This window comes from Neofelis nebulosa, chromosome 1, assembly GCF_028018385.1.
Source record: "Neofelis nebulosa isolate mNeoNeb1 chromosome 1, mNeoNeb1.pri, whole genome shotgun sequence".
In the NCBI taxonomy this organism is placed as follows: domain Eukaryota; kingdom Metazoa; phylum Chordata; class Mammalia; order Carnivora; family Felidae; genus Neofelis; species Neofelis nebulosa.
Genome location: NC_080782.1, coordinates 30,277,406 through 30,298,495, shown reverse-complemented (window position 1 = coordinate 30,298,495; position 21,090 = coordinate 30,277,406). Strand labels below are relative to the sequence as shown.

Sequence of the window (21,090 nt, the reverse complement as noted above, 5' to 3'; positions counted from 1 at the left end):
TTTTCATAGTATTCCCTGATAATTGTTTGTATCTCTGAGGGATTGGTTGTAATCATTCCATTTTCATTCATGATTTTATCTATTTGGGTCATCTCCCTTTTCTTTTTGAGAAGCCTGGCTAGAGGTTTGTCAATTTTGTTTATTTTTTCAAAAAACCAACTCTTGGTTTCGTTGATCTGCTCTACAGTTTTTTTAGATTCTATATTGTTTATTTCTGCTCTGATCTTTATGATTTCTCTTCTTCTGCTGGGTTTAGGCTGCCTTTGCTGTTCTGCTTCTATTTCCTTTAGGTGTGCTGTTAGATTTTGTATTTGGGATTTTTCTTGTTTCTTGAGATAGGCCTGGATTACAATGTATTTTCCTCTCAGGACTGCCTTCGCTGCATCCCAAAGCGTTTGGATTGTTGTATTTTCATTTTCGTTTGTTTCCATATATTTTTTAATTTCTTCTCTAATTGCCTGGTTGACCCACTCATTCGTTAGTAGGGTGTTCTTTAACCTCCATGCTTTTGGAGGTTTTCCAGACTTTTTCCTGTGGTTGATTTCAAGCTTCATAGCATTGTGGTCTGAAAGTATGCATGGTATAATTTCAATTCTTGTAAACTTATGAAGGGCTGTTTTGTGACCCAGTATATGATCTATCTTGGAGAATGTTCCATGTGCACTCGAGAAGAAAGTATATTCTGTTGCTTTGGGATGCAGACTTCTAAATATATCTGTCAAGTCCATCTGATCCAATGTATCATTCAGGGCCCTTGTTTCTTTATTGACTGTGTGTCTAGATGATCTATCCATTTCTGTAAGTGGGGTGTTAAAGTCCCCTGCAATGACCACATTCTTATCAATAAGGTTGCTTATGTTTATGAGTAACTGTTTTATATATCTGGGGGCTCCGGTATTTGGCGCATAGACATTTATAATTGTTAGCTCTTCCTGATGGATAGACCCTGTAATTATTATATAATGCCCTTCTTCATCTCTTGTTACAGCCTTTAATTTAAAGTCTAGTTTGTCTGATATAAGTATGGCTACTCCAGCTTTCTTTTGGCTTCCAGTAGCATGATAAATAGTTCTCCATCCCCTCACTCTCAATCTAAAGGTGTCCTCAGATCTCAAATGAGTCTCTTGTAGACAGCAAATAGATGGGTCTTGTTTTTTTATCCATTCTGATACCCTATGTCTTTTGGTTGGTGCATTTAATCCATTTACATTCAGTGTTATTATAGAAAGATACGGGTTTAGAGTCATTGTGATGTCTGTATGTTTTATGCTTGTAGTGATGTCTCTGGTACTTTGTCTCACAGGATCCCCCTTAGGATCTCTTGTAGGGCTGGTTTCGTGGTGACAAATTCCTTCAGTTTTTGTTTGTTTGGGAAGACCTTTATCTCTCCTTCTATTCTAAATGACAGACTTGCTGGATAAAGGATTCTCGGCTGCATATTTTTTCTGTTTAGCACACTGAAGATATCGTGCCAAGCCTTTCTGGCCTGCCAAGTTTCAAAGGAGAGATCAGTCACGAGTCTTATAGGTCTCCCTTTATATGTGAGGGCACGTTTATCCCTTGCTGCTTTCAGAATTTTCTCTTTATCCTTGTATTTTGCCAGTTTCACTATGATATGTCGTGCAGAAGATCGATTCAAGTTACGTCTGAAGGGAGTTCTCTGTGCCTCTTGGATTTCAATGCCTTTTTCCTTCCCCAGTTCAGGGAAGTTCTCAGCTATAATTTCTTCAAGTACCCCTTCAGCACCTTTCCCTCTCTCTTCCTCCTCTGGGATACCAATTATGCGTATATTATTTCTTTTTAGTGTATCACTTAGTTCTCTAATTTTCCCCTCATACTCCTGGATTTTTTTATCTCTCTTTCTTTCAGCTTCCTCTTTCTCCATAACTTTATCTTCTAGTTCACCTATTCTCTCCTCTGCCTCTTCAATCCGAGCCGTCGTGGTTTCCATTTTGTTTTGCATTTCGTTTAAAGCGTTTTTCAGCTCCTCGTGACTGTGCCTTAGTCCCTTGATCTCTGTAGCAAGAGATTCTCTGCTGTCCTGTATACTGTTTTCAAGCCCAGCGATTAATTTTATGACTATTATTCTAAATTCACTTTCTGTTATATTATTTAAATCCTTTTTGATCAGTTCATTAGCTGTTGTTATTTCCTGGAGATTCTTCTGAGGGGAATTCTTCCGTTTGGTCATTTTGGATAGTCCCTGGAGCGGTGAGGACCTGCAGGGCACTTCCCCCGTGCTGTGGTGTATAACTGGAGTTGGTGGGCGGGGCCGCAGTCCGACCTGATGTCTGCCCCCAGCCCACCGCTGGGGCCACAGTCAGACTGGTGTGTGCCTTCTCTTCCCCTCTCCTAGGGGCGGGATTCACTGTGGGGTGGTGTGGCCCGTCTGGTCTACTTGCACACTGCCAGGCTTGTGGTGCTGGGGAGCTGGCGTATTAGCTGGGGTGGTTAGGCAAGGTGCACGGGGGCGGGAGGGGCAGGCCTAGCTCGCTTCTCCTTAGGTGATCCACTTCAGGAGGGGCCCTGTGGCAGCGGGAGGGAGTCAGATCCGCTGCCGGAGGTTTGGCTCCGCAGAAGCACAGAGTTGGGTGTTTGCGCGGAGCGAGCAAGTTCTCTGGCGGGAACTGGTTCTCTTTGGGATTTTGGCTGGGGGATGGGCGGGGGAGATGGTGCTGGCGAGCGCCTTTGTTCCCCGCCAAGCTGAGCTCTGCCGTCCGGGGGCTCAGCAGCTCTCCCTCCCTTTGTCCTCCAGCCTTCCCGCTTTCTGAGCAGAGCTGTTAACTTATGACCTCCCAGACGCTAAGTCGAGCTTGCTGTCGGAACACAGTCCGTCCGGCCCCTCCGCTTTTGCCAGCCCGACTCGGGGGCTCTGCTTGGCCGGCGAGCCGCCCCTCCGCCCCGGCTCCCTCCCGCCAGTCCGTGGAGCGCGCACCGCCTCGCCGCCCTTCCTACCCTCTTCCGTGGGCCTCTCGTCTGCGCTTGGCTCCGGAGACTCCGTTCTGCTAATCCTCTGGCGGTTTTCTGGGTTATTTAGGCAGGTATAGGTGGAATCTAAGTGATCAGCAGGACGCGCGGTGAGCCCAGCGTCCTCCTACGCCGCCATCTTCCGGAACTCCTCAGCAAACATTTTTAAAATAGAAAACTTAAGGGGCACCTGGGTGGTTCAGTTGGTTGAGCATCTGACCTTGGCTAAGGTCATGATCTCCTGGTTCATGGGTTTAAGCCTCACATCAGGCTGTATGCTGACAGCTCACAGCCTGGAGCCTGTTTCGGATTCTATGTCTCCCTCTCTCTCTGCTCTTCCCCCAGTCTGTCTGTCTCTGTCTCTGTCTCTCTCTCTCTCTCTCTCACAAAAATAAATATAAACACTAAAAAATAATAGAATCATGGGAATCTACTCCCGAAACCAAGAGCACACTATATACACTTATATACTATAAGTGTACTTGTACACTTATACAAGTGTATACTTGTACTATATACACTATATACACATGTTAGCTAACTTGACAATAAATTATATTTAGGGGAAAAAAATAGAAATTTTAAGATGTGAAAAAAGTGTTTACCCAAAAGAAATGAAGTAGAAGATCTGGAACACTTGATGATTCTACCCTACCAATAATTATATATCCTTTTAGGGGATTAATTTTCGTTTATTTTGTAACTTATTTACTTACTGTGATGCACGTTATGTATATGTGTTATATGTATTAATATTAGTAACTAATATTACTAATTAAGGTAATTAGGGATGCATATTATTTGGCATTCCATAAGATTTTGTGTTTTAAACTTTAGGTATTCTACTGATGGCAGCCTCAGAAAATGAAGATAATGACATTTTGTGGTGTGTTAACCATGATACATTTCCTTTCCAAAAGCCAATGATGGAAACCCAGGTAAGTTATCCTGAGAATCTTAAGGAACTTTTTATATATTTTATAATATTAACTGAAGAGTAAAATTGTAAGAATCTTTATGTTGTGATATTTATCTTGAATACTCATATATGATTAGAAATTGAAAATAAGTGAATTCTGTTAATTCTTTGTTTTTCCTCTGAGGTTGGTTAATCATTAAAAATATGTTTTGACATTGGAGCCCTTTTAGAATGGTTTTCATAATGTACCCCAAAATGCATGTTTTTTCTGAAATGACTTTTGTCCCATTTAAAATTTTTTTTTTTTCAACGCTTTTTATTTATTTTTGGGACAGAGAGACATAGCATGAACGGGGGAGGGGCAGAGAGAGAGGGAGACACAGAATCGGAAGCAGGCTCCGGGCTCTGAGCCATCAGCACAGAGCCTGACGCGGGGCTCGAACTCGCGGACCGCAAGATCGTGACCTGGCTGAAGTCGGACGCTTAACCGACTGCACCACCCAGGCGCCCCATACTTTTGTCCCATTTAAATATATTAGATTTTCAGTTATTTAATTATGAGGTCATCCACTATAGTTATGACTTAGAATTTTATCTTAATGATGCCTTTAATTTATAGTTCTGCCTGCATTCAAAAATTTGTTTAATTGTAGAAATTTTCAAGTGTGCACAAAAATAGAATGATAAATCGAACCCCCATAATTAAAGAATTACCAACCCTTTCCCCATCTTGTTTCATATCTCTCCCCTGCATATACAAATGTACGCACACAAACACATGGTTGTGTTTTAAAAGCAGATATCACCACATATTCCATGATGTCGACACGGAGTTCCTAGGTAAGGTTTGCCGCCCCGGCCTGCCTTGGCCCAGTCCCACACCTGGGCTGCTCATCTCAGCCCTCAGCATAGAAGGAGCTAAGGAGAGGCCAGTGCCACCAAGAGTATGGCTAGGGGAGCCATCTATGCTCCTTCCCATTGGTATCTCCTATTTACCCCTATCTGTTAATCCTAAATGCCCTCGCATAACCCATGCTGCTTGGCCCCTGAGGATGCTGATCAAACCAAATAAATATACTCCTTTTGGAATCATCTCTTTAAAGGCATTTTTGGTTCCAGCTGCTGCCAACTGCTTCCTGGTTATTCTCAAACTTAAGCCTTTTTAGTTATGAGGAGCAGGAAAGGTATGTAGATGACAGGAAGAAGAAAGCATCCCCAGGGATGGGGGCATGGTTTGAATGGGCTCTTCCAAGTTTCTGACATGGCCCAGGGAGCTGGGGTAGAGGGTAGGTATGGAAGCAAAAAGCATTTTTCTCATTCTTTTTTTTTTTTTTTTCTCCATTATTTAAGCTTTACTGAGCACTGGCTATGTGTCTCATCCTGTGGTAGACTGTGAGGATTCAGAACTCATTAAGATACAAACCTTATCCTGATGGAAGCACATTGTTAGAAAGTGCAGGTTTGAATTCTGGCTCCCATTTCCTTAAAGCTGTGGCTCAAAGTGTTTAATGTATCTGTGGCCCTCAATTACTTTGTCTATAATAGGTATAAGAATACTGCCTTTGTGGGTTTGTTGTAGGATTAAATGAGTTCATGTGTGTAAAGCACTCAGCATACTGCCTGGCATATATGAAGCACTCAATAAGTGATTAAAAATGATAACTGTTATTTTTTTTAGCAAATACTATGCATCATATCCTTTCATTTGTATAATACTTGTTCCCAAATATGGACTTTTAAAAAGAAAAACAGTTACCAAATATAAATGTAGTGCATGGACTTTAACCAAATTATACTCTCCCCAAAACAGCTATATAAGACATTAGAACAATGGGGAAATTCTGTATTGACTGGGCATTAGGCTATTGTTAACATTCTTAAATATTACAGTAGCATGGTTATCTAAGAAAACACCCTTATTTTTAGGAGATGCTTGGAAAAGTATATAGCAGTGACATATATCATTTTCAAATGGTTCAGTTAAAAAAATATATATATATATATATATATATATATTTATATATGGCAAAATGCTAATAGTTATTGAATCCAGGTATTGGGAATATAGACATTTATTGTGCTTTAAACATTTTTAGAAGTTTGAAATTTTTTATAATAAAAGTACTTTAGAAAATTAAAACACTTTAAAAAGAAGTAGCTTAGAAAGCAAAAGCTTCAGAAGAGAACAAAAATCTGTATGTCAACGAAGGGAAGTATTAAACCTATCCAATCTATCCTGGAAAGATGGTAGGATATAGTTTTTGGTTATTGAAAGAATTGTAATCCTAGTAAATACTGTTTACAGTTAATCTATTTTTTAAATGAAGTTTATGTATTTATTTATTAAAAAAATTTTTTTTTTAACATTTATTTATTTTTTAGACAGAGAGAGACAGAGCATGAACGGGGGAGGGGCAGAGAGAGAGGGAGACACGGAATCAGAAGCAGGCTCCAGGCTCCGAGCTATCAGCCCAGAGCCTGACGCGGGGCTCAAACTCACAGACCGCGAGATCGTGACCTGAGCTGAAGTCGGAGGCTTAACCGACTGAGCCACCCAGGCGCCCTATGTATTTATTTTTGAAAGAGAGGCAAGAGAGAATCCCAAGCAGGCACCATGCTGCCAGTGTGGAGCCTGGCCCTGGGCTCCACTCCATGACTGCAAGATTATGACCTGAGCTGAAATCAAGAGTCAGACACAACCGACTGAGCCACCCAGGCACCCCTGTTTACAGTTAATCATAAGAAAATTTTGCCTCTGCCTTCTAGTATGAAAGATTATTGTCATAGAAGATGGCCTTATTAGAGGAATAGACAGTAGAACGTTAAATAGAAACTTGAGAATGTTCACATTCATGGGTTATTAATTTATGAAATTCTGCATTTTCTTAGAGATTAGACCTATATATTTTTCCTTTTTACAAGGTTTTGCTTTATGTAACTTTAATAACAGGTATAAAATGTTTATTTCTTCTGTGTAGATGACAACCCGTGTTGATGGTCATTCATGGGCTCTCTCTGCAATAGATGAATTGAAAGTAGATAAAATTATTACACCCTTAAATAAGGATCATATTCCCATAACTGACTCACCAGTTGTGGTACAGCAGCACATGTTGCCTCCAAAGAAATTTGTTCTCCTCTCAGCCCAGGTATGTACACGTTCTCTTAAGGTGGGGTCAAAAAAGAAGCAGTGTTTAATGTTAAGATATTCTGCAATATTTGCTTAATAGGGTCATTTACTTAAGTGCTTCAGGAAGTTTTATTCTTAAAGATATTCTTAAGGAATAATTTGTTAAGTACCAAAAATGCAACAAAAAACTTGTTTATAAAGTGTTATACTTTTTCTGAAGCAGCATTTTTTAGTACCAGTGTTGAGTGGCATAAAATAAAATAACCCAAGTTTTTTGTAATTCTCGCTTATTAAAAAACATTGTTTGGTATTTGTTTTTTGAATAGTAATGCATTAACAAAATTCAAATGGCATAACAGGAGTACGCAGAGTAAATCCTCCCTTGCAGTTGAGGTCCCTTCCCTACAGATCCATGTATGTCATCAGCATCTGTGTGTCCTTCCAGAGGTGCAGATGTACAAACTATAAAATAATGGTAGTGTATTCTATACACTGTTTTATATCTTGCTTTTTATATTTCAGATATATACTTTAGAGATCTTTCCATATAATCATATAAAGAACTTTCTCATTTTATGTTTGAAAGGTTTTCTTTTATATGCATGTGCCATATTTTATGAGGCCCCTATTAATGGATTATCTGTTGCTGTTTGTAATGCTACAATCTTGTGCATGTATCATTTTCTGTTTGTATGAATAAAGCTGTAGCACTGCATCTGCTGGGTCAAAGAATATGTGCATTTCTAATTTTGATAAATGTTGCCAGATTCCCCTGTATTCATACATAATATGCATATATTCAATATTGATGAATATTTAGTGCCTATTTCCTTACATCTTGTCCCAACTATAATACATCATTTTATTAAGAGTAAGATGGACAGTCTTTTTAAATGTTTATTTTTCTATGAACTATCTATTCCTATTTTATTGAATTTTCTTTTTCTTTTTGATTTATAGAAGCTCTTTATTAAGGAGACTTTTTGTAATTTTAGTGTCATATTTTTCCTAGTTTCTCATTTTGTTTATTGAGATTATTCCCCTAGGGATAAAGCATATAAGTAGTCAAAATTTTCTGTTATCTTTGGGAATTATGAAATTAGCAAAAACAAAAACAAAAACAAAAACTTCCTCATTCTGGGGTGTATAAAAAGTTCACCTATAGTTTATTTCAGTACTAGTATAGTTTTATTTTGTCATTTAAATCTTTGATCTGTTTGGAGTGTATCTTGGTGTATGATTAAGGATCCAGCATTTTTTTCTAAATGGACATACTTATGCCAACATGATTAATGGATAATCTAACTTTAATCCTCTGCTCTGAGGGACACCTTTTATCATATTCTAAATTCGAGTGTTTACTTGAACCTATATCAGAACTTTCTAAATCTAATAAGAAAACACTGACCTTCACCAAAGAATAAATCCCAAATTAATTTAAAAGGCTCTGGCTCTGTAGATACGACATTTTATAAACCTGTGTTTTATGCCTGGTGATAGTACATGCCCTATGAACATGTCATGTGTCTTACAGAGCAGTGTTTTCTTCTTTAATTTTGTTTATGGACGTATAGATCTAGTATAGGTTGGGAATTGAAATGTAGATGTTCCTTTTGACTGGTTTGCTTGGTATTCTTGAAGGGTTTTGTTTTATTGATTTTATTAAGTAAAATACCAGGGTCAGTTGATCCAGCCATGCTCTATAAATCTATTATTTATGTATTTATGTGGTTTTTTTTTTTAACTTCTTAGGGGAGTCTTATGTTTCATAAACTTAGACCTGTAGATCAACTGAGGCATCTACTTGTGAGTAATGTGGGTGGAGATGGAGAAGAAATTGAAAGGTTCTTTAAATTACATCAGGTAATTATTTGTATTTTTTTTTAAATATATTTTAAACAATGAAACAATGGGAGTCAAAGCTCAATTTTATGTAAGTTAGGATCAAAATACTATAATTAACAGGCAATCTTAGCAGCCTTCCTTTCTTTAGTCACTATGTATATACTAATATTTGGGAGCAGTATTAATAGGTAAAGCTTATGCAGTAAACTCAGATTTCCATTTGTTATTGATAAGTTCTTATTAAAGTATACTAGTAAGAGACTGATGTTCCAACTTATATGATAAAACACGAGGCATTTTTTATGAACAAATCTTTTTTTTTTTTTTTTTTGCCAATGACCTGAGGAAAAAATTAGGGGCAATAGTGATGGGGCCGTTAGTATTTCAGAGCCACAGCTACAATTGACAGGGTAAAACTCAGAAAGCTTAAGATCAAGAATATCAGATCAAAGTTAAATACAGAGACACTGGATTCAAATCACCAGCTCCACCACAAGGGCAGAGTACTTGAATTCTGTGGGCTTCAGTTTCTTCATGTGTAAAACATGCATTCGATAGGGGCACCTGGGTGGCTCCGTCGGCTAGCTTCCAACTCTCGGTTTCGGCTCAGGTCATGATCTTAGAGTTCATGAGCTGAAGCTCCTTATAGGGCTGTGCACTGACAGTGTGGGGTCTGCTTGGGATTCTCCCTCTCTCTCTGCCCTTCCCACACATGCACGTGTTCTCCCTTTCTCTTGCTCTAAATACATACATACATACATACATACCAAAAAGTATGCATTATAGTAGTATATGATGTGGGGATTGATATATGTTGTCCTCTTAAAATAGTACCTGGCACGTGACAGGTACTCAATAGATATTAGCTACTGTTGTTATTTTCTAAAAGGTAAAAAGACCACGAGGAAAAAAAATTAGGGGAATAAACTAAAATAGAATCTAGATAAAAAGAAAAAGAAAGGACCCTTTAATGATAGTGCCTATGATAAATTTTCTCCTTTTTCATACCACCTGATCTCATTCACTTAGCAAATATATATTGAGCACCTGCTCTGTGCTAGGCACAGACTTAAACACAGGGTACAGCAATAACCAAAACTTCTTTGTAAATGTTTATGTTTGGGGCGCCTGGGTGGCACATTCGGTTGAATGTCCAAATCTGGATTTCAGCTCAGGTCATGATCTCTCAGTTCATGAGATCGATCCCCACATAGGACTCTGCTGACAGCACAGAGCATGCTTGGGATTCTCTCTCTCCCTCTCTGTTCCTCCCCTGCTCATGCTTTCTCTCTGTCAAAATAAACATTTAAAATAAAATATATATATATTTTTTTTTAACAGGAGGACCAGGCTTGTGCAACTTGCCTTATCCTTGCTTGTTCCACTGCTGCTTGTGACAGAGAAGTATCTGCATGGGCTACTCGGGCTTTCTTCAGGTATATGTCCATTTTCTTTTGTTCTTGCCCACTTTTTTAAGTGGTTGCATTGGCCAGCATGATGGTTTTTAAGGGCTTGCCAAACAGTTGAGGAAGTATTTAGGCAAGTTACTAAAATTCTTTTGCAAAAGGTTGAAATCTGGAAAGATTATAACACTAATGGAAGTTGCTAGATTAGCACAATGTATGAATTGTTACCCTTGCTCTAGGTAACTTCTGTCTAATATTCTTTTTTCACCTCTTTCTACTCCAGTTACTATATCTTTTGTATTTCCTGTAACACTCTACCGACTCTGCTTTATTTGTATCATTGGCATTGAGGGATTCTGAATCACTTTAAGGAAACTTGAAAGAAATATTTTTATTTGGAAAATATTTAGCTAAAGATAAGAATTTGAAGTCTGATTTGTTTAAAACAATTTTTCCAGTGCTGTCTAACCATAATCTGTATAAAAATTACAGTGTCATATACTCTTAAGTAAATTCTGAATAGTACTGACCCTTCTTAGAAATTGCTAGAGTCCCTTATAATTCTTTCTGGTAGAGATTCAAGTCAACATTTATTAAGTATTATAAATCTATGCTTATATGTAAGCATTATAAACACAATACATAAAGTCTCTAGTGTTTAAAGGATTTATTTGGGAGCTAAGCAAGACTTGGAACAATTCCAGCTTTTAAGGTGGATAATTTCGCTGAATAAGATTAGCTTTTTTGTCACAAAAACAGGTATGGTGGTGAAGCACAGATGAGATTTCCAACCACTCTCCCTGCTCCAAGTAACGTGGGTCCCATCTTAGGGTCTCCTGTCTACGCTAGTGAGTATGAAACATTGAAATGAGACTATTTTTTTTTTTTCAACATTTATTTATTTTTGAGAGACAGAGCACCAGTGAGGGAAGGGTAGACAGATGGGGGAAGGGACACAGAATCCAAAGCAGGCTCCAGGCTCTGAGCTGTCAGCACAGAGCCCGATGCAGGGCTCGAACTCACGGATCGCGGGGTCATAACCTGAGCCAAAGTCGGACACTTAACCAACTGAGCCACCCAGGTGCCCCAAAATGACACTATTTCTTTTTTTTTTTTTCTTTTAATTTTAAATGTTTTTATTTATTTTTGAGAGAGACAGATATTTATTTTTGAGAGAGACAGAGCGGGGTAGGGGCACAGAGAGAGGGAGGCAGAAGCGAGCTCTGTCCTGAGAGCAGAGAGCCCGATGGGGTCTTGAACTCACCAACCGCAAGATCATGACCTGAGCCAAAGTCAGACACTCAACCAACTGAGCCACCCAGGTGACCCGAGACTATTTCTAATAGTTTGAACTTTAGAAACTATGTAGTTTCCATATAGCATATTTTAACGAACAAACCTTTTCATTATATCTTGTTTACTGCTACTGTTTTATTGGGTGAATAATTATATACATGTCCAACTCTTGAAAGTGATGATATGGTAACATTGAGTTCTTTATGTTAGAGAACAAATAATACATAACCAGTGTATTTACAGAACTCGTTTGACATTCAAAAGGAAGGAGGTGAATGATTTAATGAGTAAACCCCCACCTCAATGTTTTCCAAAGTGGAGATAGTTAGAAAATTCCTGGGAAATAAGAGGAGTCTCTAAATCTTGAATATGTCACAGATGGTACCACTCCTCACTCGTGCTTAGAAACAGCTTCTCTAATTTCATCAGATTTAAAGGATTGAGAAATTATTTTATAAATCTTTATATTCTTCTTTTCAGGTTCTCCTATTCCTAGTACTAGTTCATACCCAAATCCAACATTTCTGGGAACACCATCTCAAGGTACTTGTGTTCTTTATTTTACATTGCTATACTATTTGAAGAGCTAACGCTGTTATTATCCTAAATACTTAGTTAAAGATTAACTTGCCCTATTTAATACGAATCACATCCAAGCAAGTATTGACATTTGGCCATGAATGCCTTTGCATAGGAACACCTTTAGCAGTGTACCTGGAAAGCTCCTTATTTGGGTACCAGGATTTATTTAGCCATGTCATCTGTATAATTAGCTCTGTTTGACTCCCAGTTTAAGGAGTAGTGATTGCAAGCTTTCTTTCCTCTTATCCTGCAGGCTGACACTTGAAAGCCTACCTGGGAGCATCCATCCAAGTCTGAGTCTCTTCTTTTCAGGGAAAACCAAATTCAATATCTGTTTATACTAGTATTTTTGTAAATATTCTTACCTTTGGGTCTAGACACGCAGGCTTGGGTTATTGAGAATTCTGAATGTTTAAGGTTAAATTTAAACGTTTGTCTTTATTATGTGCATACAAGGTGTACACCCTCCTGCCATGTCAACACCAGTGTGTGCTTCAGGAAATCCAGCAACTCAGGCCGCAAGTATGACTTGTATGGCTGCACCAGAGATTGTGTACTCTGGAAAACACAATGGTATTTGCATCTACTTTTCTCGAATCATGGGGTAAGTTTTGTATGGAATAACCCAACTATTGCTCACCTTGTCCCATTTTGTGTGAATATTTTTAACTCTAAATTTGGGCCATCATTTATTTCTATTAAATTTTACTTACAGTTTTAGTTCATTTGTTCATTAATAAGATTGTATTCTATTGTTTAACTTTTTTATCATATAACCACCTATATTTGTTGCTGTGGTTTACATATATGCATATGTATACACGTACATATTAATACGTAGTGTTCCAAACCACTCCATAACTCAGTGACATGTGTCTGCAAGTCAGCTAGGCAGTTCTGGTCTTGGCTAGGCTCACTCATTTATATGCAATCAGCCATGAGGTTGAAGAGAGCTCTGCTAGTCTTGGATTCGCACATGTTTAGGGTCATGTTTGTATGCTGGTCTAGAATGGCATCTGCTGGGACAGCTGGGTTGTTCTTCACATGGTTTCATCCTCTAGCAGGTTAGCCGGGGTTTATTTTACTTGGTGGTAGCAAGGTCCCATGAAAAAGGGTAGAAATTGGCAAAGCCTCTTGATAACTGGGTTTAGATTTGGCTTTACCATCACTTTCACTTCATTCGCTGGACCAGGGGAATGTCTCCCGGCCAACCTAGATTCGAAAATAGAATCCACGGGTACCTGGGTGGCTCACTTGGTTGAGCGTCCAACTCTTGATTTCAGGTCAGGTCATGATCTCACGGTTTGTGAGTTCAAGCTCTGTATCAGGCTCTGCGCTGATGGTACAGAGCCTGCTTGGGATTCTCTGTCTCCCTTTATCTCCACCTCTCCCCTGCTTGTGCGCGTGTGCGCTCTCTCTCTCTCTCTCTCTCTGTCTCAAAATAAACTTTAAAAAAGAGTCCATTGAAAAATGGGAAATACATTCCTTGTTATGAGAGGCACATCGAACTCATAAAGGATAGGTATAAGGAGGGATAAAGAATTACAACATTTTTGCAATTAGTCTGTCATATCTAGTTAATTGTCCTGTCTGCTGTGTATTTGTCTTAGATTTGAGATGTATGCTTTCATTTCAATCATTTGCTCAAAAATGTGAAACACTGCAGCACTCCTTTATAAGTTTGTTTTTGCATTATAAGCTTTCTTGTTTATAATTCACTGCCCATCGTGTTTTGATTTTTCTTCGACAGTATTATGTAAAATATCTTAGGTATGTCAGGTTTAGACATTTTCTTGTTTTCCATCTTTTGGATAACTTCATGAAATGTTAAATGAAATCATTGCTGTACTTTAATAAATACATAGAGAGGAATTTAGTACATATTGTAATTGTTTTGTTTATATGGCATAATTGTTAAAACATGTTTTTATTTCAGAAATATCTGGGATGCTAGTTTAGTTGTGGAGAGAGTATTCAAGAGTGGCAGCAGAGAGATCACCGCAGTAAGTGTGTCGTATAATAGTATTCCTTTGTTGCGATGTAACCAGTTTATGCTGTTAATTGGATAGATTGTTTCACATTTCTTGATGTTATAAAAAGATGCAGTGGGCGTTCTTTTGTGTACATGTCCAATAAAGTCCTTGCCCAGGTCTGTCACTTATAAAATGATGAGTAACTTTCTTAATATTTCAGTCTGATACTTCACTAGAAAATGAGAATAATAAGACATCTTTCTCTTAAGGTTGTTGTGAGGGTTAAGCAGAATAAGTCCTAATACTTAATATTACTCAAAGCTACTATTTAGTGCTTTGCTTATATGCCCCCCCCCAAAACTCCACAGACCAAGTACTGATTTCCATGTGCTGGTATACTTTGTAGAGTGCTTTAAAAAAAGATTCTTTAATGGGGCGCCTGGGTGGTGCAGTCGGTTGGGCGTCCGACTTCAGCCAGGTCACGATCTCACGGTCCGTGGGTTCGAGCCCCGCGTCGGGCTCTGGGCTGATGGCTCGGAGCCTGGAGCCTGTTTCCGATTCTGTGTCTCCCTCTCTCTCTGTCCCTCCCCCGTTCATGCTCTGTCTCTCTCTGTCCCAAAAATAAATAAACGTTGAAAAAAAAAAAAAAAAATTTTTAAATAAAAAAAAAAGATTCTTTAAAACTTTGTATTAACGTAAATTCAGGTAGTAAAATTCTTTTAACATAAAATAGAAATGCAATTTATTTTAAGCTTTTTCTTTTTAAATTGGAAAGATACCAAATATCTTTTCAATTCTGATACTCTTTTAAAAGTTCATGTTTCTAAGAATAAGAATGTATTTACTTAACATAGTATATGATTTCATTTATCTGAAGTTCAAGAACAGGCAAAGCTAACCTGTGGTGATAAGAAAAGTAGTTACCTGGGATATGGAATAACTAATGACCAGGAAGGAGCATTAGAGAACTTTTTGGGTATTAGAAATATATTGTGGTCTGGGCAGTGACTGTATTAAAAACATAAAAAGCTATCAAGATGTTTGTTTAAGGTGTACTGATTTTACTGTCTGTAAATTATACCTAAATCAAATCAGAGCAGGACAGGAGGGATGTGGTATCTAACCCTTTATTCTGGTCATGAAGCATAAATTGATAAATAATTACGTTTTTGAAGATAGGATACTTCAAAATTGAAAGTTTACATTGAGTTACAGATATAAAAGTATGTGTTTTACATATATACTTTTTCAGTGTTTTAAAACTTTGGAAAATACTTTTTTTCCTTACAGATTGAAAGTAGCGTTCCCTCCCAGCTGCTGGAGTCAGTGCTACAAGAACTAAAAGGTTTGCAAGAATTTCTAGACAGAAACTCCCAATTTGCAGGAGGACCATTAGGAAATCCAAAGTAAGAATAAATAAGATTTATTTACTCATTTTCCCTTTTTTCTCCAAGATATAGTTCACATGTTATAAAATTCATTCTTTTAAATGTTTAGTTCAGTGGTTTTTAGTATATTTATGAGGTTATACAATTATCACCACTATCTAATTCCAGAACATTTTCATCACCCCAGAAAGAAACTCTTAACCCATTAGCAATCACTCCCTGTCTTAGGCTGCAGTAACAGTAGTACCATAGAATGGCTTAAACAACAATCATTTATTTCTCACAGTTCTGGGGGCTGCAAGTCTGAGATCACAGTGCCAGCATGGTTGGGTTCTGGTGAGGACCCTCCTCCTGGTTTACAGATAACTGTTTTCTTTGTGTGTCCTCACATGGCAGAGAGAAAACGAGGTGACAGGTTCTCTGGTCTCTTCTTCTAAGGGTGCTAATGTCATCGTGGGGGCTTCACTGTTGTGACCCCATCTAAACCTAATTACCCCCGAAGGCCTACATCCTAATGCCGTCAGGTGGGAATCTGGTGAGACACACTCGGTCCATAGCTCTCCCCGTATGGACCGACACACTCGGTCCATAGCTCTTCCAGCCCCTGGCAACCACTGATCTGTCTCTATGCGTCTGCCATATTCTGGGTCTTTTATATAAGTGCAAATGTGTGGACTTTTGTTTCTGGCTTCGTTCTTTTATTCTGTTTTCAAGGTTCACATGTTTTAGTGTGTATCAGTACTCTTTGTTTCATTTTTCATTTCATCAGGTGATGCTCATTTGGTTGTGAAGCTTTTTGGTTGTTATGAATAAGGGTGATGTGAACATACCTGTAAAAGTTTTTGTGTGGACATGTTTAGGATGAGCTTTTTTTTAATTATGGAAATGGGTTTGTTGTAAAAAATTTCACTGCCCAGAAAATTTATGATCTGAAGTATAACATAAAATATCTTGATACTCATAAAATATCTCACTGTGCATTTCTTTAAAACTATGTTGCAAACATAGCACTTTCACAGGTCCTCCCCCAGACAGTGGGGCCCGGATTTGGTAGCTGGTGCTGAAAGAAAACCCTTGATTGCATCCTTGCCCTGGGACTATGCCAGTGGCAGCTGTCACTCAGTGGGACAGAGAGACTGTTCTGTGACATCATATTCAACATTATACATTTTCTCCTGCTGTTCTAACCTTAGGTCTTCTCCCTAGATAGATAGATAGATAAAAATAGATAAATCTGCAAATAGAGTCTAACTAGGCATACTTTTATGAAACATTGTATATACTTAGTGTATCTTTTAGAACATTCCAAATCAGTGGAATAAGTTATTTTTATATTGGCTTCGTATTTTTCCATTATTTATAGGTGTTTGTGTACTTGTTTAGTAATTTTCAGATGAATTTTTTGGCAAGTAGAATTGGGTATGAGGGCTTTTTAAAATGTTGGTATGCATTATTGTCTCATGAGAAAATTATACCAATTTTCTTTAATATTAACCTTTGGAACACTTTAACGTATATCTTTTTTTTTTTTTTTTTTTTTTTTTAATGTTTATTCATTTTTGAGAGAGGAAGAGTGCAGGAACACGAGCAGGGGAGAGCCGGCTGGCAGGGGGGGAGGCGGGGCACAGAGGATCCAAAGCAGGCTCTGCACTGTCAGCACAGAGCCCAATCTGGGGCTTGAGCTCATGAACCGTGAGATTATGACCTGAGCCACCCAGGCACCCTAAATTATATCTTCCATACAAATTGATTTCTTCCCTCTTCTGTTAACTTAGTTTAAGAGTCTTTATCTTTTAATAGGATAATTTAACTTCTTCCCTTGTAGTTGGCATTAGTTATATGTTTGATCTTATTCTCACATCCTTAATTTGTGCTTTTTGTTGTGTTTTCTGTTTGTTTTTCTTTCCTTTCCCATCCCCTTATTTTACTGTATTGATCAGACCTCTCCCTACCCCAAACACAGACTTAGAAGTTTTATATATGATTTTCTTTCTCTGGTAGTTAGTTTTAAATTCTGAAAAATACACGTCTGTCAGCATTAATAATTGGACAGAAGCTATTAATCTTTCTTTTTTCCCCTGCCCTCCACCACTATCCTTCCTGGAAATTATCTGGAATTTTAGTTGTAAGGTGCTTTTGTTGTTGTTGTTTATTTGTTTTTTTTTTTTTTAATTTTTTTTTCAACGTTTTTTTATTTATTTTTGGGACAGAGAGAGACAGAGCATGAACGGGGGAGGGGCAGAGAGAGAGGGAGACACAGAATCAGAAACAGGCTCCAGGCTCTGAGCCATCAGCCCAGAGCCTGACGCGGGGCTCGAACTCACGGACCGCGAGATCGTGACCTGGTTGAAGTCGGACGCTTAACCGACTGCGCCACCCAGGCGCCCCATTTGTTTTGTTTTTTCACATTATGTTCTTCTTTTAATAGTTCCTTAGTGTATTGAACTTTACAGTTATAACTGCAAATGTCTGTTAATTTTATACCCTGCACCTTTACTAATTTCTCTTTAGTTAGTAGTTTTCTCGCTGAGTTTTTTGGATTTTTTAAATATGTAATCCTGTCATCTGCAAATAGAGATAGTTTTACCTTTTTCCTGTCTATCCGTAGTTGCTTTCTCTTGCCTATGTAAGTTAATGTGTCCAACACAGTGTTAAACAATGGTAGAGATAAAGTGGGCATCCAGATCTTATTCCTGACTTAGTGGGAAAGCTTGTAATGTTTCCCCATTAAAGAAGATGCCTGCACAGATACAATTTATCATACTAAGAAAGTATTCATCCATTTCTGTTTTATTGAATATTCATATAAAATGAGTATTGGAGTTTGTCAGATGTCTGCATTTTGCAGAGATGATTGTATTTTTTTCCTTTATTAACAAATTTCCTAATTTCAACCAATATCCTTCATGTCTGCAACATTAGTCTCACTGAGTATTTTTTAATAGCTTCTTAAGATGTAATTTATATGCCACAAAATTCACTTATTTTAAATGTTTGGTTCAACAACTATTAGTAAATATATAGAATTGTGCAATCGGGGCACCTGGGTGGCTCAGTCGGTTGAGTGTCCAACTTCAGCTCAGTCATGATCTCACAGTTCGTGAGTTTGAGCCCCATGTTGGGCTCTGTGCTGACAGCTAAGAGCCTGGAGCCTGCTTTAGATTCTGTGTCTCCCCCTCTTTCTCTCTCTGCTCCTGTCCTGCTCAAACTCTATCTCTCTCTCAAAAATAAACATTAAAAAAAAAAAAAATTGTGCAACCATCACCACAGTCCATTTTTAGAACATTTCCTTCAACCCAAAGACATTTCTCCTGTCCATTTGCAGTCATTTCCTCCTCTTAGTCCCAATTATTAATCTATCCTATCTCTGTAAATTTGCCTATTTTTAACAGGTCATATAAATGGAATTATATAACTTGTGGTCTTTAGAATCTAGATTCTTTTGCTTAGCATATTTTGAGGTTCATGTTCAAGGTCTGTGTTGCAGCATAAATCTGTACTTGACTCCTTTTTATTGCGTAATGGGTATGGAATTGTAAGGTCGTAGTCATTTTCTTTCAGATCTTTGTGTATAGTTTGTTCCATTTTCTTCCTAAATTTTAATATTGCAGAGGAAAAGTGCATTACCTTTCTGATTCTCTTTTCTCTGTAAATGGTTTGTGTTAACTTTGAAAATTTTTATGCTATTTCTATTACTGAAGATTTAGCAGTTTTCCATAACATCTTTACTATGTTTTTCTTCACTGAGTGTTGAGAACTAAACTTCCTTAATGAGCATTTAGAACTAGACTTTTAAGCCTTGGTGAATTTTCTTTTATTATTTTTTAATGTACTATCTGATCATTTCCCTTCTCTTTGGAAAATCCTATCAACTCTCCTAGTTCTAGCCTCTGTTTCTTCTCTTTTCTTCCATAATTTCCTTCATTCCTTTTGTTGTAATGGTGGTCATTCTGTAAAGTACAGAATTCCTAGCATTGATGTTCTCAATTGTTAATTACATTTTATTTATTTACTTAATTTTTTTTTGTTTTAATATTTACTTTTGAGAGAGAGAGCATGAACAGGGGAAGGGAAGAGAAAGAGGGAGATACAGAATCCGAAGCAGGCTCCAGGCTATGAGCTATCAGCACAGAGCTCGATGCGGGACTCAAACCTACAAACTGAGATCATGACCTGAGCCGAAGTCGAATGCTTAACTGACTGAGCCACCCAGGCTCTCCATTAATCACTTATTATATTTTAAATAGCATCTGTTCAGTTTCTCTGATAAATTTTTTTTCTGGCCATTATATTTTTAACTCTGGGAGCTCTTTTATTTTCCCTTTTTCATGGCAATTAACATTTCTAATGTGAATCCCAAATTTCACTAAGAATACAATGGATTTGTTTTTCAAGTTTTTCATATTTTCTACATTAGTTATTTCGTTGGGGGCTGTTGGTTTCAACTGCCCAGCATAGTCTGTCTTTTCCCAGCTAATAAATACATTGTATCTGGTGATATTTTTCTGGCTATATTTAGAAATTAAGGTATATACTGACTAGTATAGATAACCAGTATAGATCTACTCAGCAGTTGCTGTCAGTGTTCAGTAGCAGATCATCGTGTGAGAAAAATTCTTGTGACAGTTTCATGGCTAATTTTGCCCCAGAATATAAGAATATGGTAGGAAGCTGAAATTAGGTCAAGTGCTAGATTTCAACTCTCAGCATGCCAGACTAGTGAAGCTGAGGTTTCTCTTTAAGTGAGTTGGGAGACTGTAGCAATGTCAACCCCCTGCATTGTTTAATGTACTATCATTTGGTTTCGGAGGAAATCTGAGCCTGGATGCTAGGGCCAACCAGATGAGATGTGATGTTCATTTTGTTTACTTTTTGCCAACGCTCTCTCCAACCCTTAGCAGTTGGATCTTAGGGTTCCCAGTTAGAGCGTAAAGTTGCCAGTGGACTCAAAGAAGGACCTATATTAGCAATAGGGTATTCCAGTGGATTACCCTGCTATGTTGATCCCATCTAATCTGCCTACTCCCCCTTCCTCATGTTTGTTATGATAACCTGGATTTTGCTAAGGAGCAGTATAACCAGCAACAGTAGACTCCTACTGTAGTCCTCTGCAACAAATCCACCGTCTTGTTTGTGAGCAGTTTACCTCACATAGAAGAAGGTATGTGATTAAACTCGGCCCAGTCACCCTGTGTGGTAGAGGAGACACACTTGCTGCACTGATGTCCTGCATAATAATTATTTTAAATCCTCCCTTCAGTTACTTGGCTACACTGATATTCATTTTATTTGGAAAGTCTGGATAAATGGTTACTTCTTTGTCTTTATTTGCCAAATTAATAGAATGAATTGGTTTCTAGCAGCCTTGAGAGATGAGCAGTTTTGGCTTTAAGGTACGTGGTAAAATCTACCCTTTTTCCGTGTGCGGTTTTAAGAGTTTTGGTGGATGCGTAGTGTCATGTAACTATCACCACAACCAAAATACAGAACAGTTCCATCCTGCCCCCAAGTTCTCTTGTGCTTTCTCTTGTATTCATACCCTTTTCTCACCCCTAAGCCTGGCCACAAATGAGCTCTTCTTTAC

At 38.0% G+C, this 21,090-nt stretch overlaps 1 protein-coding gene and 1 non-coding gene across 2 annotated transcripts in view; both read left to right on the top strand.

Moving 5' to 3' along the window:
* The window catches only part of NUP155 (nucleoporin 155), a 78,895-nt gene that overhangs the window by 28,831 nt on the left and 28,974 nt on the right, over window positions 1-21,090 (top strand). The window contains exons 12-20 of the mRNA XM_058717816.1: window positions 3,805-3,905; window positions 6,865-7,035; window positions 8,769-8,879; window positions 10,203-10,297; window positions 11,027-11,115; window positions 12,044-12,106; window positions 12,602-12,749; window positions 14,082-14,148; window positions 15,409-15,524. Coding sequence (XP_058573799.1) covers window positions 3,805-3,905; window positions 6,865-7,035; window positions 8,769-8,879; window positions 10,203-10,297; window positions 11,027-11,115; window positions 12,044-12,106; window positions 12,602-12,749; window positions 14,082-14,148; window positions 15,409-15,524 — 961 coding nt within the window. The remainder of the gene's footprint in view (window positions 1-3,804; window positions 3,906-6,864; window positions 7,036-8,768; window positions 8,880-10,202; window positions 10,298-11,026; window positions 11,116-12,043; window positions 12,107-12,601; window positions 12,750-14,081; window positions 14,149-15,408; window positions 15,525-21,090) is intronic.
* LOC131489984 (small nucleolar RNA SNORA30/SNORA37 family) lies at window positions 16,511-16,639 on the top strand. Its single transcript, XR_009250881.1, has one exon. It is a non-coding gene; the product is annotated as a small nucleolar RNA SNORA30/SNORA37 family (small nucleolar RNA).